The sequence below is a fragment of the Scylla paramamosain genome, chromosome 7, assembly GCF_035594125.1.
Source record: "Scylla paramamosain isolate STU-SP2022 chromosome 7, ASM3559412v1, whole genome shotgun sequence".
NCBI lineage: Eukaryota > Metazoa > Arthropoda > Malacostraca > Decapoda > Portunidae > Scylla > Scylla paramamosain.
In genome coordinates this window covers 2,345,225-2,372,118 of record NC_087157.1, presented here as the reverse complement: position 1 = coordinate 2,372,118, position 26,894 = coordinate 2,345,225, and the positions used below count along the sequence as shown (strand labels likewise).

At 38.6% G+C, this 26,894-nt stretch overlaps 3 protein-coding genes across 12 annotated transcripts in view; 2 read left to right on the top strand and 1 right to left on the bottom strand.

Annotated features, from left to right (window-relative positions):
- Positions 1-7,810, top strand: part of LOC135101900 (uncharacterized) — a 28,572-nt gene extending 20,762 nt beyond the window's left edge. Inside the window, exons 12-18 of one of the 2 annotated variants that reach the window (XM_064006229.1) lie at positions 407-448; positions 1,282-1,427; positions 1,992-2,108; positions 2,225-2,431; positions 3,005-3,076; positions 3,426-3,662; positions 5,847-7,810. In XM_064006229.1, coding sequence (XP_063862299.1) covers positions 407-448; positions 1,282-1,427; positions 1,992-2,108; positions 2,225-2,431; positions 3,005-3,076; positions 3,426-3,662; positions 5,847-6,038 — 1,013 coding nt within the window. In that variant the 3' untranslated portion in view covers positions 6,039-7,810. The remainder of the gene's footprint in view (positions 1-406; positions 449-1,281; positions 1,428-1,991; positions 2,109-2,224; positions 2,432-3,004; positions 3,077-3,425; positions 3,663-5,846) is intronic. The other variant, XM_064006230.1, reaches the window with a different exon arrangement.
- A 3,816-nt stretch (positions 7,811-11,626) lies between these two features.
- On the top strand, positions 11,627-16,037 carry LOC135101899 (CDGSH iron-sulfur domain-containing protein 3, mitochondrial-like). 8 transcript variants are annotated; one of them, XM_064006227.1, is made up of 5 exons: positions 11,692-11,811; positions 12,754-12,861; positions 13,469-13,575; positions 14,945-15,112; positions 15,534-16,037. In XM_064006227.1, exons 3-5 carry the CDS (start codon positions 13,516-13,518, stop codon positions 15,723-15,725), a joined length of 420 nt encoding a protein of 139 aa, XP_063862297.1. In that variant the 5' UTR covers positions 11,692-11,811; positions 12,754-12,861; positions 13,469-13,515; the 3' UTR covers positions 15,726-16,037. The 8 variants fall into 8 exon arrangements, with proteins under 8 accessions (XP_063862294.1, XP_063862295.1, XP_063862298.1 ...); XM_064006224.1 differs by lacking the exon at positions 12,754-12,861 and having other exon boundaries at positions 11,627-11,772; XM_064006225.1 differs by lacking the exon at positions 12,754-12,861 and having other exon boundaries at positions 11,635-11,775.
- A 525-nt stretch (positions 16,038-16,562) lies between these two features.
- On the bottom strand, positions 16,563-26,162 carry LOC135101898 (protein IWS1 homolog). 2 transcript variants are annotated; one of them, XM_064006218.1, is made up of 4 exons: positions 24,813-26,162; positions 19,752-19,876; positions 19,500-19,604; positions 16,563-18,224 (listed from the first exon to the last, which is right to left on the bottom strand). In XM_064006218.1, the coding sequence occupies exon 4, from the start codon at positions 18,142-18,144 to the stop codon at positions 16,591-16,593; it is 1,554 nt and encodes a 517-aa protein (XP_063862288.1). In that variant the 5' UTR covers positions 18,145-18,224; positions 19,500-19,604; positions 19,752-19,876; positions 24,813-26,162; the 3' UTR covers positions 16,563-16,590. The 2 variants fall into 2 exon arrangements, with proteins under 2 accessions (XP_063862288.1, XP_063862289.1); XM_064006219.1 differs by having other exon boundaries at positions 19,500-19,876; positions 25,066-26,162.
- Positions 26,163-26,894: the final 732 nt, after the last annotated feature.

Genomic DNA, 26,894 nt, shown 5'->3' with positions numbered 1-26,894 from the left:
TTCATTGTCAAAACCACTTTGTCATTACTCAGTCATGATTTGTACTCTTTCCATCCTTCATTGTTTTAGGTATGTACATCTACTTGTTTAAATCATGGTTTGCAAAGAATTGCTTCAACTTTTCCTGCTGCTGCTTTATATACACAACTGATGATCCTGTGCCATAAGCTTCACACAAGTGCTGAACACAAACATCACAGTCCATATCTTTTATTGTTGTGTTATCTAATTTTGGTTTGCTCTGTGATGTAATCCATATTGTCTACATCATATCTCCTTATGCTATTTCAAACACTTTGTGATCTTCCCTTTCTTCCATTCCTTGTTTTATTGGTGTGTGTTGTAAACTTCATGTAACGTTATGTAGTAAAAGCACTGAATAATAAGTAAAATTTTGTGCTCACAGGTGGCCAGTCTCATCCAGGTGCTTCCAGCCAGCCAGTTAATGGTATGTAATGGAAAGAATGTTATTCACTGTGAATGAAAAAGCTGTGTGAAGCACATTTGAGAGATCTTACCATTATGGTGCACTAATTAAATTAAAATGTGAGACAGGTAGAGGTTTAGAAAGAAAGAGACAGAGGAGCTAAGTTTGAAAGGTTCAGAGATGACTAGCAATGACTGATGAATGTGTGTGTATATATATATATATATATATATATATATATATATATATATATATATATATATATATATATATATATATATATATATATATATATATATATATATATATATATATATGCTGAGGAAGCATTCAGGGAGTAGTGGTGATGAATGATGAAATTAAGGAGATGGAAAGTAGAGGTTAAGGAAACAGTGAGGGGAAAGAAAGATGTATACAAGAAAACACTGAAGAAAAATGACATAGAGCAAACAGGAAATGTGAAGAAAGAGAAAATATGTAGAATATAAAAGAAGGTGAAACAGGAGAGCAACAAAAGAGCTGATGAAGTTCTTGAATGACAAGTATATAGAGAACAAAACCTGTATTAGAAGAAAGTTAAAGATAAGAGTGAGATCAGGATAAATGTGAGCTATGAAGGGAATGAGGTGAAATATGTGAATGGAAGGATCCTAAGAGAGAAAAGGCTGTAAGACGAAGATAGAAAAAATGCTTTTAGAATTAATATGTGTAGAAAATTTAGTTGAGGCAGCTATGATTTGAATGTAGAAACCCATATGGATACTAATACTAATACTAATACCACAACCTCTTAGCTATCTTGCCTTTCATGTATTGATAACCTTTACATATATTTTTTCTTATGCAATTCTCAGGTGGGCCAGGAGGAGTCTGGATGGATGTCAGTGTGGATGATGAGGCCCTCAAGAAATTGGGGCATCTCATCGCAAATGAATATGACTTGCGATCTGATGAAGACAGTCTGTTTATCTTCCATAAAGTCATGAAAGCTCGCAAGCAGGTAATATCTTTGTGTTACGTCCAGTCATATTTCAGCTTACATCACAGTATCTAAGATTTTGCTGTGTATTTAATTCCAATTCCCATCCAGTAAATATATATAAAATGATAATTGCAGGTGTGCTGTAAACTTTCATTGAAAATGTTTACTTCCACATGAGGTATTTGGGTTTTAAATCTGTGTTTGTACTAAGTAGGTAATTTGTTACTCAGGTATTTTGTATGGCATTGATTACATGGTAGATGAACCTGTGTTATTTCTTCTTCTTCTTCTTCTTCTTCTTATCATTATTATTGTTATTATTATTATTATTATTATTATTATTATTATTATTATTATTATTATTATTATTATTATCATTATTGATTTATTGTTTGCTTTGATCAGAGTTAAGCAAAATATGAGTTTCTTTTCTGTAGTATATTTACTATTTGCTGATTTGTAATTACTTGTCTCCAACCCATAAAAAAGATAGGGAAGGAAAATATAAAATTATGATTTTACTCCACCTCTAGCACATGACAAACTGATCATAGAATCTGTGACTGTCAATTTTTTTTTCAGATTTCATCTGGTATCAATTACCAGCTAGTGGTGGAGTTGCTTGAGACAGTGTGTCCTAAGTATAAACGTCGCATCAATAAGGCACGCTGTGCACCTGACATTGGTGAAGATCATGTGGTAAGCTTAAATATCTATTCAAAAACCTTCTGTAATGGCATTATGGGATAAAAACTGTAAATCTTCCATAATTTCTTTTAAGAATTCACAATATTGAGTGCAACTTTGTTTTTCAGGTATGTGAGGCACATGTGTTCTCTCAGCCTTGGCTTAAAAAGGATGATATCTCCCATCTCCGATGTGCTGAGAAGGATGACTTCTTTGAAGGAGATGAATCTGTGGAGGTGCTCTATCCTAAGGTTCACCCATCAGCCCATGCCAGACCAGTGTTCAAGAGTCACTTCGTGGTGCGCACCAGTGATGAGAGTGAGGAAAGCAATGAAGTGAGTACTGCTTTGTGAACCACCCGTGTCCCTGTATTAATGTTACTCCCAGCCTCCAAGACCTAAGGTTTATATTCTTCTCTGTCCGTCTGTTCTGTCTTGGTTTAAGCACTATAGCTAGAAATGGGCTGTCTTAGGTGTAGCCTGGTTATTTCTAGTGTTGAAGTAGCTCTGGAGTTGGAGGTTGGTAAACAGGTGTGTGCATGTGTTTCTTTTTTTTTTCTTTTTTCTACTAAGCATGATGTGAAACGTATTTTTGCTTAAATAGCACCAACATTTTCCTTTTCTATGTTATGCACAAAACCAAGCAAGTGGACAAACAGAGCTCTGGTATTAGCATTTTCAGAGCTTAGCCTTTACCTATTTCCCAGTCCTCACCTCCACTGTAATTTCCATCTGTCATGACTTTTCTTCATGTAACTTCACTCTCATAGCAATCTTTTTGGTTCCTCTCGAAGATATTTCCTCGTTAGTCATCTTTATGTCTGTCATATGTTTAGAAAACCCTGATCCAACTTGTGGCCAGAGTAAGAAAGATGCTAATGGCCCCTTGTACCTCTCTTATCCCTGAAGCGTTTCTACGACCCATCACGACGCAGTAGTGCCAGCAGGAGCCGCGAATCGAAGGAAGATGACTCAGATGAAGTAAATATTATTGGGGCTTCAGCAGCCAATATATTCAACTTGTTCTTGTTGTGCCAAAAATAAGAACTGCACTTATCATCTGAGCTCTCCTTATTTTTCACACTGACACCCTTTTTTCCTCTTACCCCTGTATTTTTCCGTATTGCATTAGATTTCTTATTGCTGCTCTGTTTACTAATACGTATTTGGTGATATTGAATTAAAAAACAGCTCTTGTAATTCACTTGGTTGGCCAGTGCATTACTGATGTTTTATTTCCTTGAGTAAATGGTTAGAATTATGTACTACTAATCTTCTGAAAATCATTGCTGCTATAGAGGGATAATTGATTATTTTTCTCTGCCATTAGCGTTTCTACAATCCTTCTGGCTGGACCAATACACACCGTGATGACACTGATGAAGACGATTCCGATGAGAGGCGACATGTGAGAGGCCGTCGGGCTATTCTAGGTTCCCCATCCAGTAATGGTCTGCCTCAGTCCTTAGTGAGGGATTTGGCTGCCTTTGCTGTTCACTCACTTGATCGTAACTCAAGTGACCTTTACACGAGTGGAGTGAAGGAGATTCTCCATGCTAATATGGAGGTAAGTTTTTAGTGATCTTTGTTTTCTTTATTTTTTCCAAAGTTTTGTATTATTTTTTGAGAGCTTATTAAAATCATATCAGTACACAAGGTGGTAAAACAGAGTAAAATAGAATCCCATTTAGTCAAACACCATGTAAGAATACTACTTCAGGGAACTGGAAAATTTTAGTAATTAGAATATAAACTTAAAAAAATGTTCTATTTACTTCTCCGTTGTCAAGTATTAGTTTTATCTCATTATATTTCATTTCACGTATCTTGCTTCTTTTCTGTTCACTTAGTTTCTTCTCCCAAATGCTCATCCAGCTCATTATCATATCTTTGTGTTGTCTTGCCTCTTTATTTCATCTCAAGAGATGAATTGCTGCGCAACTGATCCTCATACAGTATGAGTGTTGAGAATCCTTCCTGTCCTTAGTGGCTTGGAGACTAAAATGTGAGAAAATGAATATGGGTGTGATTGTGTAAGTGTGGCATCTTGTATCTGCTATCTCCTTTCACAGAGCATATTAGACTGATTTAGAGATACAGGTAAAATTAAGTAAATCTGGTGACAAAAATTTGGCTGTGTGATATTTTCAGATACTTATAGCTTGATTAAATGGGATTCTATTGTATGTAAGTTCGTCATTGTTCCTTAAGATAATTATGTAATTCACTATTCTCTGTTCATATAAAAGATGCACTGGAAATTTGGCTGAGTGTTGAAACTAGGAAGTGATTAGCTATCAGTGAAAAATAAATCTATTTACACCTTATACCAGTTCTGATGAATTGAAGTGTCATGATAACTTATATTTTTGTCTTTTTGAACTTTTGTTGTCTCGTGTGATGTCACAATACAAAGGTAACAAATGAGTAGCACACACATCACCTGTGTGTGTAGTCTTCCTCTCATCTAAATTTATTGTCTCTTTCATTTGTTTTGCCAACTACTGAATACTATTTTTTGGATAGCATGCCTTTGTACGTAATCATGTGGTCACAGATTAGAGAGTTAGAATTGAGGCATCAAGAAAAGAAAGGATGAAATTACCAAAAGTATGAAAGTACCAAAATTACAAAATTTTTGTAAAAAACACATTTAAAGTTTTTGTATGGTTAGAATACAATAAAAACACTTTACATGCCAATTAATTTCATCAGGTGTTGTTGGAAAGTATTTTTGATATAGAATTTGAAGTTGTCATTTATTATTGGTATAGTGAGGAAAGGCTGTTTTAATGCCTTCCCACAGACAGAAATGTAGAAACTATATTAAAAAAACTCATTTTATATAGTGTAATAACAAGAAATGGTAACTAGAGGAAATTCAAACTTTCTGGATAAAGGATTAAGCAGTGGACATGAGGGGAGCCACAATAAACACTTTGCCTTAAGGCTGTCTAAAAGCAGAGTGATGCTTGGCCCATGGACACCAGGCAGGGATACTGATTAGCTTAAAAATGTTATGTGCTTAGCTACTGGGCAGCAGCTGTGGTGGCAAATACAGCTTTCCCTATCTTAACTTGCAACCCATAACCAGCTAGCCACAAGGGAGCTGGAAAAGCTAGATTTGGCTTGTCTTATTCACCTCCTCATCATCAGATAACAGAGGAAAGGAATGCACTTCTAGTGGTATAAAAAAAATCACATTTCCTTTTGGCAGTGAGTTCGCCTTTTCTCTTTTGAATGCCACAATTGTACAACAGCATTAAAAGAAATATACCTTAAATGTCTCTCAAATATTTTTTTATGTTGATAACAAACTAATTAGCTATTTAGTTACAAGACAGCTCCAGTCAGATTTAGAGGAACAGAGCACAGTAAAGAAAAGGACATCAGATAAACCATGTAACTCTCTCTCTCTCTCTCTCTCTCTCTCTCTCTCTCTCTCTCTCTCTCTCTCTCCTCTCTCTCTCTCTCTCTCTCTCTCTCTCTCTCTCTCTCTCTCTCTCTCTCTCTCTCTCTCTCTCTCTCCTCTCTCTCTCTCCTCTCTCTCTCTCTCCTCTCTCTCTCCTCTCTCTCTCTCTTCTCTCTCTCTCTCCTCTCTCTCTCTCTCTCTCACTCTCTCTCTCTCTCTCTCTCTCTCTCTCTCTCTCTCTCTCTCTCTCTCTCTCTCTCTCTCTCTCTCTCTCTCTCTCTCTCTCTCTCTCTCTCTCTCTCTCTCTCTCTCTCTCTCTCTCTCTCTCTCTCTCTCAAGGAGGTATCTGGGAACCTGACGTTGGAGATATTGGTGCACTCAACCACCTGTCTCAAGAATCAGCAGGAGTTGGGTTCCTGCCTGGAAGACCCTAACAAGCCAGTTTACTTGTGCAAATTCACCCTTGTTGAGGATCCTCAATTAGATGGTCATGTAGTAGATAGTATGTTGTGTCATACACAAGAAAATTAGCCGTGAATGGTTGACAGCATGATTTAAATGCTCTTTAGATTTTACTGGTGTCTTAAGTGACATGAAATAAAGTATGTTGAATGTCATACTCCTTGATATTGTACATATTGTATTTGGGGTCAGTGGTATATTATGTATGTAGAAATTCATACATTAGAGAACATCTAAAAAAAAAAAAATATACATGCTCTCTCACTTTTTTTCAGTGGACAAATTCACCTTGTTCTTGTTTACATGAACACATTTTACTTATGTATTACAGTATATAAAAATATGCAATATGCCGAAAAAATAAGGGTGCATAGTAGCAATATAATGAGAACTAAGATTATTGCCAGTGGTCAAGGCACTGGCAATTAATCAGATGAATTCTGGAAATCATAAAAGAAGTATGTGTTGAATTTATGGATTGTGATTTCATTTAAAAAAATGCATTTTTATTTTTATTTTGTTTTATTTTATTTTATTATATGGTTGTGTTTTCATAGATAAAGGTCAGTGTTTTACTTCCATATAGTCTGTATGAAAAAGTATTATACATAAATAGTTTATGGAGCACATTCATGACATCAATAAGAATTTTAAATATACTTGTTGCATTAAGAACATATTGCTTGATTGCATTTTATTTTTTCTTGACAAAACAAATGAAGATATTTTGTTATATACTATAGAACATTTTAAGATTGATGATATGCTCTTGTAATGTATCTTTTATTATAACTTATAAGTTCTGTGTTGAAAAAATATCTAGTGCCTAGCTAGATAATTTTATTGTGAAATTATTTAATGATGTAGCAATAAGAGCTAGTGGTTCATCCATATGATCCTGTGGATTATATAGACACATTTTCACAGCTGTCAGAGGGTTTTGTCCACTGGCGATTTCTTGCAACTTTCCACTAAAGTGACATTCACTGATGGTTGCAGTGATGTTCATACATATGCATTCATTCTTTGGATTATTGGATCTCAGTACTATAGAATATAAAAAAATTACAATAAATCATAATTAAAGTTTAATTACATAAATTCTGAAATATTATAAATACTAAAAATATTAAAAAGTAAAAATATACAGGTAAACATGCCATGCTTCAGCAGCTGAAAATCACATATGATGACTTCATCATCATGACCATTTGTGTCAATTTCAGACATTTTTTCTGAATAAACAAAATCCTATACATTTTGAAAATATTTATTTTTCACTCACCTTATTTAGGAATTTTCTCCAAATATTTTTTTTCAATAACAGTGTTATCAACAATCTATCATTGTTCTTGATAAAAAATAGAGCAAAGGATAATTTATATCTTAAAAAGTTTGAATAAATTATCAGAAATGTATCCTTATTAAAGCATTATCAATATGCACACATAATAGATTTTTATTGTACAAATCTTAATAAAGTACTGTACTATCTGTAATGACAATCACAGTAATAGTCCCATATTAATAAGAAATAAGTTGTGGTGAAAGAGTTGTTATTTTATGATGCTGAACAAAACACACCAGTGTGACAACACATAGCCATGCATGCAGTCCTTTAAGCAGTGATGCAGTGATACTAGTAAAGCAATAGGTTGGAAGTGTGTGATAAGGTAAATAAAGGGGTATGAAATTCACTGCCAAGAATATTTTCTTCCTATTCTCGCTTTTAAACGGTAAAGTTCAACTACAAGAATTTGTGGTTAGGGCTTGGTGTGGTACTTTTTCATACAAACAAACCATGGAGGAAGTAAAGCACAAAAAAAAAAAAAAAAAAAAAATGCTTACAGAAGACAAATAGAAAATCCTTTCAGAAATCCATTTATTATATATTTAAAAATTATTTAATGTCTGTGATTGGAGTTTAAGGATAGATTTAGTTAAGTATATATTTCAAAAGGTTGAAGAAGGACTTATGTGACAGCCAAATCTGTGTATCTTCACCTTATCATGTCACAACATTCTAAATAAATGTTTTTCTGTGTTGTTCTTTAAATTAGTATGTGCATAATATGATACATTTTTTCATTCATTCTTCACTTATTCAAAAGTATGACCACAGATAATTTTCTGTTGGTCAGAACAGAGCAATCAAGATTTAAAGCAAGGTTCAAAGGGCTTGCAATATAAATTGTAAAGTTGTATGTCTGATGTAGTGTGAATGAAGATACTTTAGTCATATATATATATATATATATATATATATATATATATATATATATATATATATATATATATATATATATATATATATATATATATATATATATATATATATATATGCAGATTGGCCACCAAAATCCATCACATTTAGAGTCTGTGTATCCTCAAGCTGTTACAATTTCTTTACTAAGAGAAGACATGTGGTCATGTTACTGTACTTATTGTCATGGTCATGGTATGTAGCATCTGGCTGGTATAGTGGAAGCATGCACAGCTGCTGTGTTGTGATTGTGCATTTGAGCCCTGCTCAGGCTCAAGGTTTTTTCACTTGCCAGATGTTTTTGCATTTGTCTGATGTTACTGCCCCTGTGAGCAAGGGGTGGGATGTTGAGTCTGCCTGCAGGTCCTTCTAGGTTGACTCAGGCCATGTGGATGAAGAGGGCATGCATATGAGAGATAGTTATAAGTGTTTGCACTTTTCCCATCACTCTGTCACCCATTAGCGAACCTTTAACTTTTAACCTTTTAGCCATGAAAATACTCCTGGTATCTTTAAAACAATGTCTTCGCATACATGTAAAAGTTACAGTGGCACATGCTTAGAGAGAACAGACAGAATTAAATATATGAAAAATTAGAGCTGTATTTTCATCATGCCTTCAAGGTTAGCAAGAGAAAGTAGACTTATAGTGCCTATGGGTTTTGTTCCTAGAGGCTTGGATGGTCAGGCTGCAGGTTAGTTCTGGGAGGCTTGGATAATCAGCCCAACCCATTGTGGCGCTGATATTTTTCTTTCTTTCTTTATTTTATATATTTTTTTAAAGTGAGGTTTTGTAGAGGCTAGTGCTGACCCATCACACCTGCACTTGAAGGTAATTATAATTGATGGGCTGCTCATGAAAGATCTTTAACCAGTCAGTGAAGGGTAAAAAATGGTCAGTTGCTTGTGGCACTTGAACTTAGGTCAGCAAGCTCACCACTTCACTAAGCTGATCACTCAGCCAGCACCTCCATGATAGCCTATCAAAGGAAGCCTGCCCAGAAATTTCTATCACCTGGTGGGAAGGGAAAAACACTGAGTATGATGACCTAATTTACACTACATGTTACCTTTAGTAACCAAGGAAAGCAATCCAAAGAGTGCGGTAATTTCAGTATTCTTTTATTTTTGCAAGATTAAAGTTGATTCCGTAAGTAATTTCTTGAATGTCAGTATTCAGTGTGTGTGTGTTTCCATCTACGGTTATCTGCCAGCCATTCTCTACGGAGCTTAGAGCTCAGTAATCGATCTATGGGTGAGAGTGACACTCAACTTGCAGTGGCATATCTAAGAGGATGGGGAGGTGGAAGGGCATGCGACCATGCCCCCGTTTTGCCAAAAAAAAAAAAAAAAAAAAAAAAAAGAAAGGAAAATAAATATTAGTGTTACGATTACAATTGGGTACGTATATGTGTGGAGTTGCAAGCTCAATGACACCAAGTGACCGAGTTATTTCATCTTTGGTTTTGTTTTGAGTTAATGGTAGGATAAAAAAGTATGAGTGAAAAAAAAAAAAGGTGATAAAATGATGGGTTCATGAAACTGGGTGATGAGTGCGATGTCAAGATGTCAACTATAAACGGAGGGTGTTCGTAGCTGGAGTTGGGAGCCAGTAAGAGGAGAGAGAGAGAGAGAGAGAGAGAGAGAGAGAGAGAGAGAGAGAGAGAGAGAGAGAGAGAGAGATATGTAATATGCCTCAGTATTATGGCACATTGGGCTGCTAAACCATGCTGCAGCGCCAAACGGCTTCACACACAACTTTGGTGGTATATTACCACCTTTAATGACAGTATTTTGTACTTAATAGTGACAATGTACAGTGGCTGAATGACTAGTGTATGTTTAGCACCCTTCACACCTCACACAACGGGCGGAACAGCCAGATCACACACAGCTCATTGCTCACATCCCGTACCTGCTGTTAGTGAGCAATGCCTCCTACACGTTACTCATTCTCCTCCTCCTCCTCCTAGTACTTCTTCTTCTTCTTCTTCTTCTTCTCTTTCTTGTATAAGGTACTACTACTACTATTACTACTACTACTACTACTACTAAGCGTAGGTAGAGGAAACCCACACAGTAGGTACACATTAAACAACGAAACTGTTAGATACAGGGTACGAGAAGGATTTATGAGTTATAGTTAGCTCTGAACTCCGTCTAGGAAAACAATGCATAGAGGTCAGAAACAGGGCAAATAGGGTACTAGGATTCATTTTTAGGAGTGTTAAAAGTAGAAGGCCGGAAGTAATATTAAAGTTATACTTGGCGCTGGTCAGACCTCATTTGGACTACGCTGTGCAGTTCTGGTCACCACATTACAGGAAAGATATAGGTCTATTAGAATCAGCACAGAGGAGAATGACTAAAAGGATACAGGGAATGAGGAGTATTCCTTACGAGGCGAGAATGAAGTTGTTAAATTTACATTCTTTAGAGAGACGTAGGTTAAGAGGGGACCTGATAGAAGTCTTTAAGTGGTATAAGGGTTATAACAAGGGGGATGTAAGCAAAATTCTTGGGATCAGCAACCAAGGTAGAACAAGAAATAACGGGTTCAAGCTTGAAAAATTTAGGTTTAGGAAGGAGATAGGAAAAAAAAAATCGTTCTCAAATAGAGTGGTAAATGAGTGGAACGGACTCAGTAATCATGTTGTTAGTGTAAGACATTAGAGAGCTTTAAGAGAAGATTAGACAGGTTTATGTATGGGGATAATAGAAATAGGTAGGTATATTTCATACAGGGACTGCCACGTGTAAGCCTGGTCGCTTCTTGCAGCTTTCCTTATTTCTTATGTTCTTATGTACTACTACTACTACTACTACTACTACTGGGGTTACTACAACTATACCAGTGCTACTGCTACTACTACCACTACTACTGCTACTACTACTACAGGAGTTACTACAACTATACTACAGCTACTACTACTACTACTACTACTACTACTACTACTACTATTACTATTACTACTACTACTAATACTAATACTAATAATACTACTAGTGTTCAAATTGCGTTTCGTTCAAGATTGGCACTCTGGAATCCGCTGTTTAGCGTTAGCGATGGATTACTTGGGTTGTAAACTTAATCTTAATTGCATAATGAAATAACCATTGAGTGTTAGTGTGTTGCAATTTAATTTAATGCTATATGCACAAAATTGCTGTATTTCAACTGAAGCGCATAATGATCGATAGGAACGAAAATTATCGTACAGAGCTCCATGCATATCATGTACTGTGTTGCAGTGTACGTAAAAATCAGCTGATCATTACTTCAAAGGCTTCTCGCTGCTTATCTCCTCCACTGATGCACAATCATAAGGCGTTTATTCTATGATTCGTTAAGAAAAATCTCGTCAGAAATAATTAAGATAGTACTTACGAGGCAACAGCAGGTGGGAAGGCAGCGCCGCCTCGGGCAACACACCTCCGCCACCCTGCCATTCCCTCGCCCACGTGTATATCAGCTGGCCTTGGGCAGTGTTTGCTGTGTTCATTTACCTGTGCAGTATTAACAGAAAAGCCTCGTGCCAAGTAGTAAACACAGTGTGAATCAGTTTCATATTCATAACTGTGAGTCACATCTGCATTGACTGTTACTAGCCATAGCAATGGACGAATAACAAGATCACGAACGTGTTTATCTTCCTGACAAGGCAAGGTTAAGCCGTGTGCAGACACTCTCCAGTGACGCTGTGGTTCACAAATATTGTCCGGTACCATCACATCACGTACTGACTTTCCCATCACGTGTTTCGTGATATGCGCTGTGCGAACACTTAAGACCATGTGTGCCGTAGCAGGTCCTCCCATCTGATTCGTATAAAGTGGCTCACATATAGTATTTAGTAAATATGTATGATGCTGCTCTGCAACTACGTGGGACAAAGCCGAGACACAGATATCTGTCTTGATGTGGAGTGTACATCATTGTTAAGATGGACTCTTGTTATGATACGTATATACTACTGTTCTGTCCGCACACGTGTTCTCAACATTTTCGCTTACAATTCGTTACAGTATGGTTGTTGCGCGCGTAAGCTGATAGTCGCACAAAAATCATTAATCATGTTAAGAAAGGAATACTATAAAAATATGTAAAAAAAGTTAGAGGCTTAATATAATTCATGAGTGTTTTTGATTCCCAATCAAATGTTTATCGTCGTGAAATATTAAAAGCTTCGCTTCATATTTGAACCACTGACCTTGCACGCCATGCAATCCATGGGAGTGACAGCACCATGACCAGGACTTTGCACCTCCCTGATAACGTAGATAATCTCTCTCTCTCTCTCTCTCTCTCTCTCTCTCTCTCTCTCTCTCTCTCTCTCTCTCTCTCTCTCTCTCTCTCTCTCTCTCTCTCTCTCTCTCTCTCTCTCTCATTAAATTATTTCCATGCCAGACGCTATATATTACGTAATACTACGACAACCAACTCATCTCTTTAGTACTCATCTCTTTAGTTGATTCGTTCCTAATCTTAGGATAAAATTACTCCCATGTATAATATGGCAGATCGTAAGGAGGTAACAGAGGTGCTAGAGGAAGAGAGAGCGGGAGGGAAGAGTTCGAGGAACCAAGAAAACAATGTAACCCTGAGAGAACTTCTGCATATTTAGAAATGTAATGCATTTAGAGCTCCAACCCACGTGATGAGTACCCAAATAGTCTAAGAGAGAGAGAGAGAGAGAGAGAGAGAGAGAGAGAGAGAGAGAGAGAGAGAGAGAGAGAGAGAGAGAGAGAGAGAGAGACCCCTGCATTATGCAAGTTGACTTATACAGACTAGAGATGAAATTTCCATGTGCGAGTGTCGGAGAAGGGAAGCTCTTGTGAGTTAAAGACTGACAAAGGAGATGCATGAGTGGCGTTTAGAAGCGTGGTTTGTTGTCTGCAACACTGTGTGTTGTCTGTAAGAATTCTGAGGCAAGGAAGACCAACAAATTTCATAGATAACTCAAAACTGTGTGTTTTTATAATAATGTAATTATACCCTTGTGTTGCAGAAGTGTTCTTTTCTTGCATCTCACCACTAACATCATATAATTTGATTATCATAAAATTTTAAAACGTGATTACCAGCTATCTCTCGTTCTAGATATACATTTCACTTACCATAAGGTATTTGATATGTAGTTCTTGATCAGATAGGGTTCACTCAGCACCTTTTCCATTAATTAAAAATATATTATTTATTCATTTATTTATTTATTTATTTATTTATTTATTTCAGTGTACACGTAAGTGTTCCTAGAGACGTGTAGTGGAAAGATTGCTGCGATGGCTACTCTAAAGGTTCTCAGGATGCCAACTTTCAACCTAACTCGACTACTGACGCAAGTAAATAAACTTACTGTCTATTAAGTTGTAGTACGTTTACTACAATTCATATACAGCCTTTAATACTTTTTTCTTCACTTCCTTTAATGAAGGTAAAGTCTGAACAAACAAAACAGGATTAGTAATTAAAGCCGGGCGAATGATGGAACATAGTAAGCACATTGCAAGTATAACTGATAGAAAGTGAAAGTGTAAGCCATAATGCCCATTATCACATCATGAATAAGTTTCGTCTCTCTATCTGTGTGTGTGTGTGTGTGATATATATATATATATATATATATATATATATATATATATATATATATATATATATATATATATATATATATATATATATATATATATATATGTGTGTGTGTGTGTGTGTGTGTGTGTGTGTGTGTGTGTGTGTGTGTAGGAAAAGAGAGCATTTGAGTCTCTGAAGAAGAGGGAATAGTTATAGATATCTGGTAGGTTGTCGACTCGATAAATGAAGGAAGTAGATTTATGAGACATTGATGAACAAAGAGTTTGCTCTGCACCAATTAGAAATTTTAGAACGATCAGAAGTTAGGCGTTCTGTGGCTTTCTTGCGTGAAATGTATAATTCCTGAATAGCTGAACATCTAGGAAAAGACATGGGGAATTGCAGAGTGGTGTCATCATCGTAGGAATGGATGGGACAGTGAATTCACTTTAGATAATTGACAAGACAACTTTAGGGAACACTGCAGCTAATAGACTTAGGAGAAGGCAGTGACTACCTTTCACAGTAGGAATAGAACATCATTAGGAAGGATCTTAATAGAAGAATGAAATGGTCAATGGGTGCAGGAGAGAGAGGAAACAATCCTTCATGATCTGAATCATCCAGAGTTTTATTTTCTAGCAAATATCTGAGCGAAGAGTTAAGTTTTAGAGATAGATGGCACTGTGCCATCAAGTTGAAAAGAGGGAAAGACGGAGAATAGAAGTTGTTGGAGACATTTTTGGCTAGGTGTCAAAAGTCACGAGAGGAGAGGTGATGCTCCACAGACTGAAAGTTAGATTTTAGGACACGGATGTTGCAGAAACTGATGCAGAAATAGCTGATAGGGATATCAAGCCATTCTGGATCAATATCAGAACAGTGGTCCAACATTTGGACATTTTCGGGGCCTCTCCCCGGATGGAAACTGAATATATATATATATATATATATATATATATATATATATATATATATATATATATATATATATATATATATATATATATATATATATATATATATACACACACACACACACACACACACACACACACACACACACACACACACACACACACACACACACACACACACACACACACAGTGTATCAGTTCTTCTATTTGCCTCCCATGCAGAGTGCGGCTTCACACGTTCCCTCGGGTACTCAGGAACCAAAGGACGGCGGAGAAGCACAAGAGGAGTGGAAGCAAAAAGGAAGAATCCATTCCAAGAAGTCCGTCAAAGTGAATTTGGTGGGTGGGAAGCGGTATCTGTGGTGCGCCTGTGGATACAGTAAGAACCAGGTGAGTGCTTTAGGTGTACAAGTATATAATTGAAGTAATCAGGATCGGACAAGAAATAACTGATGCAAGCTTGGTAAAGTTAGATTTAAAAAAAGAGATAGGAAGAAACTGGTACACTACATGAGTGGAATAACGTTAGTAATCAGGTTGCCATAGTGCCGAGTCAATTAAAGGCTTTAAAAGATTAGAAAAATATACGGATGAGAATGATAGGTGGAAATAGGTAAGTATGTTTTATACAAGGACTCTCACATGTAGGTGTAATGGCTTTTTACAGCTTTCCTTGTTTTATTATATTCTGTAGAAGATAGTGATAATATGTGACTCATATTTGGAAATCTTTGGAACATCTGAGGCAAGTTATGTATTTTTCTGTAACGAATAATTTAATGTTACATGAGATTTACGATTCCCTTGTCAGCCGTTCTGTGACGGGACACACCTATGGAGCAGATTCCGGCTCAAAATCAAGCAGCATCCGGTGTTTTTCAAGGCCCCGAAGGATATGACAGCGTCCTTGTGTCTCTGTAAGCAAACCAACAAACCTCCGTACTGCGACGGCACCCACCGCAGGAAGGAAGTGCAAGAGGCAGTTATCGAGGAGCCTAAGTGAGAGGGGACGTCTTCGGGTCGAGATCAGGGTGGCATTGGTCAGCGGATGTCTTTGATGATTGATCGACTGATTGATCGAATTTGTAGCACTGCAGAAACCAAGACATATGGTGTCGTACGCTGTTGATAAACTGCTGATAAGAAGGTGAACTCGTAGAATGGAGCAAAGTTTTACCACTGTTTAATTCATGTCAATCTATTCCTAGTTGTACATACATGTATATGGTAATGGTCACTCAATACACGTGTTAAATATATTGATAGGTGTAACAGGAAATCTATTATGAATAAAGTAGCTATCACATTTAAGAAAGGTCGTTCTAATACTCATGTGAGCATCTTGTTGGTGTATTTGCTGACTTGTCAGCTGCCAGAAGTTCCCAAGTAAAGTATGAGAGTTGGCATCTCTTTATTAAAGTTAGCATCAACAGTTGAAAGACGAAACTGGTCATTTTGTTTATGAAAAATCTTCAGTCTTATTAAATATTGCCAAAGGAGCTTTATCAAACTGAAACGATACGTTGTCATTTTATTCCATAAAAATGAAGTGCGATGCACATATGAAGAACATGTACATAAAACTGTACAATGGTGAATTTGCATGGCAAATGTTGTTGGACAACAGCTGTTAACATGTGAATCACAACATGAGAAAGGTGACAGTTCATCGCAGCTTTCTCTCTCTCTCTCTCTCTCTCTCTCTCTCATATATATATATATATATATATATATATATATATATATATATATATATATATATATATATATATATATATATATATATATATATATATATATATATATATATAATATATATATATGTTTGTCACACACACACACACACACACACACACACACACACACAATTACCCAGCAGGCAGCAGGTAAATAGTGGTGTTGTGGGTGATGCCTAGGTCCTGGATGCCGCTGCTAAGGTCTCGCTCCTGCACGCCGTCCAACACCACCTGCAGCCGGCGTCCGCCCATCCCCATTCCAGCCACAGCTCCCAGGAGCGCCGCCAGGGTCCAGCCAGAGGACGTGTGCACTACCAACAGAGAGCCGTCTGGCAGCATAAAGTATATGTGGATGTCCTCGTTGCCTCTCGAAGATTGCTCAGCCTGTGAATTAGCCTCCTTGTTCTTTTCTTTTATTTTGTCTTTGTTTCTTCCACCACCACTATCATCATCATCATCATCACTATCATCATCATCATCATCATCATCACTATCATCATCATTATCATCATCATCATTATCACCCTCATCCTCCTCCTCCTCATCATCATCATCATCCTCATCATCATTATCTTCATCATTATCATCATCCATTTCATTATCCTCACCATCATCATCATCATCATCATCATCATCATCATCATTTTCTTGATCACTGCAGTTACAATCATCATTATTATCATCTGTCATGTCTTTTTTCTCCCTGCTGTCTTGCATTTCACCTACCACCTGATAATCTTGAGAAGGAATTCTCAAGATTCGTCGGTGGAATTCCTTGTCCTCTCTTTGCTTATCAGGAAGTGTGCAATGGTCGGAGTCAGCTTCACTGTGAGATGGAAAAAGGAAAGATTCTTTACTGTGTTTGGTTACAGGAAACTGGAATGGATTAAGTGAGGTTCCTTCTGATGCCCAAGCGACCCCAACAGGGTAATTCTCCCCAAATGACTTGAACAATTCCAATCGGCCGTGGCGCGTAGCTGGACGAGATCTAAGAAGACCATCCCGCGCATGAGACAAATACTCCGGTAGAGTCTTTCCTTCAATGCTTGCAATAACCAGAAGCCGAGGTTCCAACTCATTCTCCTTCTCCGACTCCCGGCCGTAGTTCGCCTGGGAGTCATCCACCGTAGGCAAGTTTTTCATTTTGGTATCAATTACATCAAAGGTTTTGCTCCGGATAAGTGGCGGTGGCTGGTATTCAGGATTCTTTGCAGAGGCAATGGAAGGAAGAGGAGCATATTTAGTCATAGATGAGCTTCGAGGGCGAGATGGAGTAGTGCCTACACTTTCGAAAACATCCGTGCCATGCCAATTCCTTAAAATATATGATGCATTTAGATTTGCAAGAGACTGATTGCGACGAAGACTAGCCGGCCTACTATTTCTTCCAGCAGGAGGCCTTACGTCTCTTTTAAGTGGGTCATCCAGTGGATCATTGGACAAGAGTTCCTGGAGATTTCGCTCTAGTAAGCTTTTGTCCACTTCAGGAATAATGGACCTCCCGCTGGAAGAGGAAGATGTACTAGGAGAAGTGCAATCCAGGGTACTGCTGACAGGAGTGGAGGAAGTTCGGTCCAAGATAGCCTTCCGGAGGGACATGGAAGACTGGAGACGTAGCTTGGTAGTGCTGGGACGGCGCCAGTCCCTCGGTGTGGGCGGCTCGTACCAACGGCGGTCAGTGCTCATCACTTGCCCCGCCCCTTCCTATCGCTGGAGGCCTAATTTGCGCCCATTATCCGCTCTGTGGCAGGCCAAGCAACTGATACCTGTGGTGAATATATATATATATATATATATATATATATATATATATATATATATATATATATATATATATATATATATATAGAGAGAGAGAGAGAGAGAGAGAGAGAGAGAGAGAGAGAGAGAGAGAGAGAGAGAGAGAGAGAGAGAGAGAGAGAGAGAGAGAGAGAGAGAGAGAGAGAGAGAGAGAGCAGCTGTCGCTGCTGCTGCGGTTGTTGTTGTTGTTGTTGTTGTTGTGAAAAATATTTAATACCAAAGACATAATAACATAATATAAGATCTTTACTTATAGAAGCAAGACTGAGACTTGAGGATCTCGACTCGTCTCGAATCACCATTAGTGCAAATAGAACAGTATACCAATACATACGTAATTGATGGGAAATAACGATGCTTACATTACTTCATGGTTGTTAAGGTAAAGAAATGTAGGATTATTTATTTTAGTTGTTTTACAACGAATTGGTAGTATATGAATTAATGAAATGAGTGTTCGACTCACTCATTCGGGGCTTCCAGTCGCTGAGCGAGGAGGCAAGACTGTCCCGCGCACCCGGAAGCTACCAAGCCCAAGGAAGCAGCGTCCTTGGCAGTTACCGAGGCATCGTGAAAGATTGCGGACCAAAGAAACGGTGTTACAGAGTGGAGCACTAGGAGATAGTTCATCCGAGGGGCACCACCACCACAGGATGCATTACAGCCGGCCAGGACTACTTGAGGCTCGCTGCGCCACAGGTAAGGACCCTGATAATACTACTGGCCAGTAGGCACTTAGAACTTATGGGATGGCGTTGCGAGGCATGACTTTCAGTCAACTCAACGTTTACCAGAGTTTAAATGAAAATACGCCAAATATCTAGTGCATTACACCTTACACAGAAAATTAGTGATTTAGTATCTATAAAGTAATTACTTTGTGGGTGATTCAAGCTTCGAAATTTCTGGGAGTGTTACCAATCTACTCTGTATTGATGTAGCAGCATAGCCCAGTGAGATTATCTGTTGTGCCAAATATTAAGGCAATCGAAAGGTGATCAAGGCAGTCACGTAGCAGTAATAGTAATATTATAGTAAATAGTAATAATACTCGTAACCATAATAATGATATGATGATAATAATGATATAATGATCTTAATAATAATAATAATAATAATAATAATAATAATAATATCAGTAATATCAATAATAATAATATCAATATAACAATAATAATTATAAATATGTAGTAAGAATCTGTCACTAATATCCGTAACTGTCGTCGCAAAAGTGTCATTACCTGCCAGGGTGCCGTCACCTGTATCACATTTGTTCTCCAGGCAGGGGACGGAGCACAAGCCGTCCGGAGGAGGTCTCAGGGGAGGCTTCATCTAGGCATCAGCGGCTGCGATGAAGAATGCCAATGTTAGCATCAACACTTTGCGTAGTACATGCCAGAGAAGCAATTTTTTTTCTTGACATTAATGCAGGAAGGGTGCCGGACACAGACACTAGTGCACTACATGTGTGAACAAAGCGGTTGCCGGTGTACTTGTGGGATCGATGCTGTAGATAGTGGCACCTCTGAAACCTAAAGGTCTTTGCCATGAGACGAAATGTCAGTGGAACACGAGCCATGACGCCCCGCAGCCATCGCGCATTGGAGAAGCCTCTGGCCTGCAAGGTGAAATGAGCATTAGATATGGTTGTTGTGGCAACTTACATATATATATATGGCTTCCAAATTTTACCCTTTTATTGAAATTTACTGAATCACCGCGTTACAACACAGTTTCATTCATAATATCAGGCACCTTTATATTCAGGTGCGCACCTAATGAACGACTAATGCTATACAAATATTAGAAATATTTGTTACATCAACCCAGGACTGGGGTCGTGCCTGATAACTTAAAGTCTAAATAGGGACCACACAGGCAGAAGGAAATTATTCTACACATGGCAGAGGGTGGTAGGAATTAAGAACTTGTTGCAACCTCTTGCTAATCTTAATGGCAAAGGCCGAGTGGAGAATCATTAAGATTTAAATCCAGTGTTGATGCAAAATGATATTCATAAAGGATCGGAAAGGCAGCAACATATTGAAACTTCAGAATATGCTTGAGCCTATTAACAGATACAGTTCAATCATTGATGAAGAGGTGATAACCTACTACATTGCTTCATCAGCAAGTCACCACTACAAGTTAGGCCAAGCAAATAACCCAACACTGTCGAGCTGGATGGTGAGAGTATCAGCAAGGCAGAAGAACCACTAGAAATCCTGTCTTAGGCTAAGAATGAATGGCCACCACTTTTGATGAAAAGTTACATACAGACAAATTTCAACCAAGATTCTGGTTGGATGATTGATAGAGAAACGCTGAACCAGGAAAAATGCTACCGTCATCTAGACGATGCATCACTCAATTACGTCCACCACCACCACTACCACTATCTCTAGGATATTGACCCGCCTTCCAGGAACTGAGGAAGCTCGTTGCCCCGTCTCTCTCTCTCTCTCTCTCTCTCTCTCTCTCTCTCTCTCTCTCTCTCTCTCTCTCTCTCTCTCTCTCTCTCTCTCTCTCTCTCTCTCCTATGGTCGTTTATGACTGTCAATCTAGATGTTTGATAACACGAATTGCAACACTGATATATCATTCCCTAACAGTAGTAGTAGTAGTAGTAGTAGTAGCAGAAGTGGTAGTAGTTGTGCCAGACATTTTTCAGTGTGTTGAGCACATGAGAGGTTGATTGTGTTTAGCATCAAGGCCTACATTCCGCATTTTTTTCTCATCTTAAATCTTCCTAACCTTGGTTTAACTAAACCCGTTCTCTTGCTATACATGATGGAAAGGTGGCCCACAAACGATACCTGAGTTCTCTCTCTCCTGCACTTGACATTTCTGCTTCCAGTCATAAAAAAAAAAAAAAAAAAAAAAAATCGGTCAGCCAAAAAAAATCATGAATAGAAAAGTGTCAGTCTTTTAGATCGAACTATCCATGTGACTTGTCTCCTAGCGATTTTTTTTAACCTTTTCCTCCTCTATTTCAACCTGAAGGCACTAATGCCATCTCATCTATCTCTAAAGCTGAACTCTTCGTTCAAATCTTTGTTAAAATCTCGATGCTGGATAATTCAGGGCTTCTTCCTCCCTCTCCTTTGCTCTCAGACTATTTCATGTCTTCTATTAAGATTTTTCCTAATGATGTTTTCCTTGGCATCATAAGAACTTGCAAACACATGAAAATAAGGAAGGCTGCAAAAAGCCGTGATGCCTACACAATAAACATATCTATTTCCACCTGTCATCCCCAACCATAAATTTGTCTAATTTTTTAAAATTTTCTTATGACTCCGTTCTAAAATTCCCTTATAACTCAGCTCTTACAACTTGATTACTGAGTCCGCTCAATGTATGTATAATTTTACTTGAGAACCAATTCCTTTCTTTTTCTAAATTTAACTATCAAGTTTGAACCCATTATTTCCATGATGCGGAAAAAAAGGATGTAGGTACTTCATCTCGTGAAATTATACAATATGTGTTAGAAAAAAGTACTGAGCCTTGTTGAGCTTTTTCATCATAGAAGACTTGCTGCTGGATTTATCATTGTATAAAAATTATGTATATATAATCCGAAATAATAGTAACTAAGTCGTTTAACGATAAAGAATTTGATATTACGAAAACGAAACGAACGATGATAACGATGCAATGCGAGTTTCCACGATAACGATGCGATTCCAGTTCCTACGATAACGATGCGAGTTTCCACGATAACAATGCGATTCCAGTTTCCACGATAACGATGCGATTCCAGTTTCCACGATAACGATGCGAGTTTCCACGATAACGATGCGAGTTTCCACGATAACGATGCGAGTTTCCACGATAACAATGCGATTCCAGTTTCCACGATAACAATGCGATTCCAGTTTCCACGATAACGATGCGATTCCAGTTTCCACGATAACGATGCGAGTTTCCACGATAACGATGCGAGTTTCCACGATAACAATGCGATTCCAGTTTCCACGATAACAATGCGATTCCAGTTTCCACGATAACGATGCGAGTTTCCACGATAACGATGCGAGTTTCCACGATAACGATGCGAGTTTCCACGGTAACCATGCGAGTTTCCACGATAACGATACGGCTGGCGACAATAACAATGCGGGCGATGGCGATAGCGAAACGATATTGAAGTTAACTTACCTACATAGGTACTAGGACGAATTTTTCATGATAACGATGCGAGTTTCCACGATAACGATGCGACTTTCCACGATAGCGATGCAATTCCAGTTTCCACGATAACGATGCGAGTTTCCACGATAACGATGTGAGTGTCCATGATAACGATGCGATTCCAGTTTCCACGATAACGATGCGGTTGGCGACTATAACCATGCGGGCGATGGTGATAGCGAAACGATATTGAAGTTAATTTACCTACATAGGTACTAGGACGAATTTTTCTCCTCTAAGGGTCCATCCCAGTCACGTGGGTGTGAGGGCAGGGACAATGCAACCTTGCAGCGCCTCACACGGGTCACCATGAGCAATGACCCACCACACACCACTCCCCAAACACCGTCATGAAGTGAGCTCTTTTCTACCTTAAAGGACCCCTCGTTCTGTCAGTGCCTGGTGCATGATGCACAGCGTGCCCTCGTTCATAGCTAGTTGTTCAGCCCGGTATCATCATCATAAGCAAGGGACCCTTACACATCATTCACTAGACTCTATGGAAGAAGCCCTTATCTCCCCTTAAGGACCATCCCCTCTCCTCCGGACACCATCTGGTGGACGGTAGACATTGGTTTCTTGCTTAAGGCGACCCCTTGCCTAGTGTAAGGCGCTGCAAGTGGACGACTATTATTAAGCCAGAGGTCGCAAAGGAAAAGGAGGACCTGCTGCCCAGTCTGCCTTGGGCCCCAGGCCGGACCTGACAGCCACCTTCTTCCCCCGTGCGGCGCCCAAGGCCATCACGGCCCTCAACAAATTTTGGCCGAAAGTTCTCAAACAGTATTTAAATTTTGATTCGAATATAAAATCGTCGATGGTGAATGAAAAATTGCTTTGGTTTAAGAGTGTGCAAGAGTCGATTGATCAAGGAAACAAGGTGAGGCAGCTTTGCTCCTGAGTATTTTGAGTGTACCTTGTTTCCTGCCAAGAATATGTGCATGCTCGTATGTGACCTGACAGAAGCAGTAATCCAGTGGTAGGTGCCTAGTTAATGGGAACTTTAAAAGATAAGATGAATTTCTGAATAAGGAGAATAACTGGACATAAGTTTACATGTCTTATACAAGAACTGCCAAATGCAGACCTGTACCTGTATTTGCTATAATATTCTTTAAGCTCTTAAAAAATAACTTAATTTCTTGATGTTTTTAATCAAAGCGACGTGTAAATATATAAGTTACAAATATAAAGAAAATATAAAGGGGTGAAGGAGGTAAGATAAAAGGGGTGAAGGAATGAAAGGTTAAGGGGTTGGTGAATGGATGACGGAATGAGGGAAAGGGATGGGAGCTGTTACGCCTCCGCCAAGTGAGCCAGGACGTGTGGTCAGCTACTTCCCCCCCCCCCCCCTCTCTCTCTCTCTCTCTCTCTCTCTCTCTCTCTCTCTCTCTCTCTCTCTCTCTCTCTCTCTCTCTCTCTCTCTATATATATATATATATATATATATATATATTGTGTGTGTGTGTGTGTCTCGCTATGATGTTTTCTCCCTTGATTATAACCTCGTCCCAGCCAGGACCTCGTTGCCTAGGTACTCGCCAATCCCGATGAAGCAGTATTGGTATTCTGTCCTCACAATTTCTATACATAGATCATCGACCGATCTTCCACAGAATTCTGAGGTGCCTGACGCGTTCATTCTTATCAGGGGACAGAAAAGAATACAGACGACTGGCAACTTCTTTTTACTAATAAGACTCGTATATTTGGAACATTCTCGTGCGGACGTAGGATTTTTTATTTTATTTATTTATTTTTTTACATACTCGTATAGCATATTCAAAGGTATAGCATTATTGTAACTCCTGTAACGATCTTATAGGTTTGAATTTTGATTAAGTTATCCAACATTGCAATTGAATTAGGTCCAATCATGGGGTACTTTCAGCCATTCACTCGGTAATGTCGGCCTGGAAAAGTAATATTTGTAACGAAATAGAGTGTCATAGAGTGGAATTTGACCACCAAAATTCTCAGGCAATTTTGCCTTGGCCCGTTGTCTTCTAAATTCTTATAAGTGTTCCTGTTAGCTAATAACTCAAGTTTCCCGTATTCATGTAGGATCTCTCTGCAGGAGTATACCTGTAGTAAGGAATCTGGTAATAGTACACTCTTTTGTATTATGTAATGGTACTCTACTGGAGGATGAGAGAGAGAGAGAGAGAGAGAGAGAGAGAGAGAGAGAGAGAGAGAGAGAGAGAGAGAGAGAGAGAGAGAGAGAGTCTGGTTCTTCCATCTAGCATTACTTTGTTTACATTTAACTCCTGAATACCATCAAACAAAAACTAAAGCATTAGATTCATTCGTCATGTAAAGACAGCCGTGGGACACATTGAAGTAAGGACAAGCGTACTTACATCAGCAATTCTTCCATTGTTTTAAGGTTAATTTGAACATTTTGACATGCACTACACGCTTTTTCTTTTCCATATTACGATATCCAGCACCACTCTTAATGTCTCGCATAACTGTTTTGATATTCAATAACTTTTGTGACAAATATCTGATTTGATTCGTTATTTCCAAGGTTACCCTCGTGCCGTGATTGTTTTCGGGAGTTCAGTATCAGCTTGAGTTGTTACACACGAGTCACTATGAAGGTTAAATCACCATTCATCTCCATGTTCTCATGGTGCTATGGAGGGATGTATGATACTTTGTGAATCCCTTGGGGAGCCGCTCTCGAGGCACATTGCAGTGGGTGATTGGCCTTCTGTGGCTGAATAATGACTGCCACAACGCACCCCGCGTCGCCACAACAATGCGTTGCCAGGCACAGCTTCGCTGTTCAGCTCTCGCATATCATTTATATAATGAAATTTAGTGAATGAAATGCTAGTACAGTCTTGTGCTGTGAAATAATCACAAACAAATCCCCATATCACACAACAAAGCTCATGCATGTGTGTATATCTCATTCCCAGTAAATTTGTGTTCAAGTAGTAAAGATGCGGAAAAAAAGTAAAGATGTAGAAAAAAAAAAAAAAAAAAACTAAAATCAATCTCCACTTGTGAAGAGAACTTTCCCTCATCGACCATCAACAAAGCCCACTCAACAAAACTCCAATGTATTGAATTCACACGAGGCATGCACTCACTATCTAGCCTTTTATATTTAATTTTCATCCTACTTTTGCTTTCGCTTTGAATCAGCAACTGACAGTTGTTGTTGACATGCATTTACTTTTCTGTTTTTAGCGGATATGTGACACTTGCAAATGAACATCAAGGCAATCCATACAACGATCATGAATATACAGTTTTCCTATTAAATACATGGTATTTCAGGTTGGATATTGCTATATCCACTTTATCTTTACGGTATTTTTCAATCACCTATGTATTTATTTAGGATTTTGGCCTATCAAACAAGTGAACAGTTGTTCTGTTTTGAAGGCTTACATGGCTCAAATTTTTGTGGGCTTGGATTGTTGGCTCCGTCCGTTGTGGCGTCTTATAGGTGCTTACGACAAATTGCCCTCCGCCACTCTCCATAACCCTAGAGCTACACTCCTAGTAGAAGATAACGTTGATGCGAAACCTTCAACACTAGAGAAATGTCTAATAGCTTTCATCATGGCTCGGACTAAGGTCACCTTGATCGCCATGTTCGCGCACTGATCACTCGAAAAAGCTTTTCAGCTTAACTATGTTTTCGTTAGTGGGCATTCCGTATCTGCCACACACGTCTGGGGAAAAAGAGTGGAGAGTAAGTCGCGTGCCCTTTGCAGCCACGAGAGAGAGAGAGAGAGAGAGAGAGAGAGAGAGAGAGAGAGAGAGAGAGAGAGAGAGAGAGAGAGAGAGATATGGTAAGGCGAAGGATAACGGGAGAACGATGTGATGTACTGAACCTGACCAGCCAGAGTTAATGGAGGGCAAACAGAAAAATATTTGGTATCAAATTAGGACCTCACGAACATTATGTGTATGGAGCTCTCGCTTGGCTTCTGTAAGCAGTTCGGAGGCAGGGAACTCAGTGTTGAGGTGGATTAGTCAGGAGTGGAGCTCGATTATTGACGATTTGATGGACTCGGCACACGTGACTATCTCGCTACATATTATGCAGTGTAACTAGGTGATAACATGCAGGGATGTTTTCTGCTGCCTGCTATCGTCTATTAAGTTGTACCATATTAGAGGAAGTATTAAGAGTAATAATAGAGTGTATTAAATGGTGGCGTACCCTATGCCCAGCGAATGTACCTTCGTGGGGACTACTTCACTCAGGATTACTTCACTACTAATCTGCGGTGGATCCCATCTTGGAGTGACCGTTCCAGCACTACGAATGTATCTGTTATTACTTGTGTTCGTATTGCATCCGTGACTGGACACATGTTTTCCATCCTCTACCTACAACTCTATGATAAAAGTTGGTTAAAGGTGTGGTACTTCAACCGTTGAAGATGACTCGAATAATTGTTCTTACTGGTTTGAAC

Coding starts and splice junctions, on each gene's coding strand:
- LOC135101899 (XM_064006224.1), top strand. CDS start 13,516: ATGGCTACTCTAAAGGTTCTCAGGATGCCAACTTTCAACCTAACTCGA. Junction 13,576..14,944: donor TAACTCGACTACTGACGCAA/GTAAATAAACTT, acceptor CCTCCCATGCAG/AGTGCGGCTTCACACGTTCC. Junction 15,113..15,533: donor GTGGATACAGTAAGAACCAG/GTGAGTGCTTTA, acceptor TTCCCTTGTCAG/CCGTTCTGTGACGGGACACA.
- LOC135101898 (XM_064006218.1), bottom strand. CDS start 18,144: ATGAGCACTGACCGCCGTTGGTACGAGCCGCCCACACCGAGGGACTGG.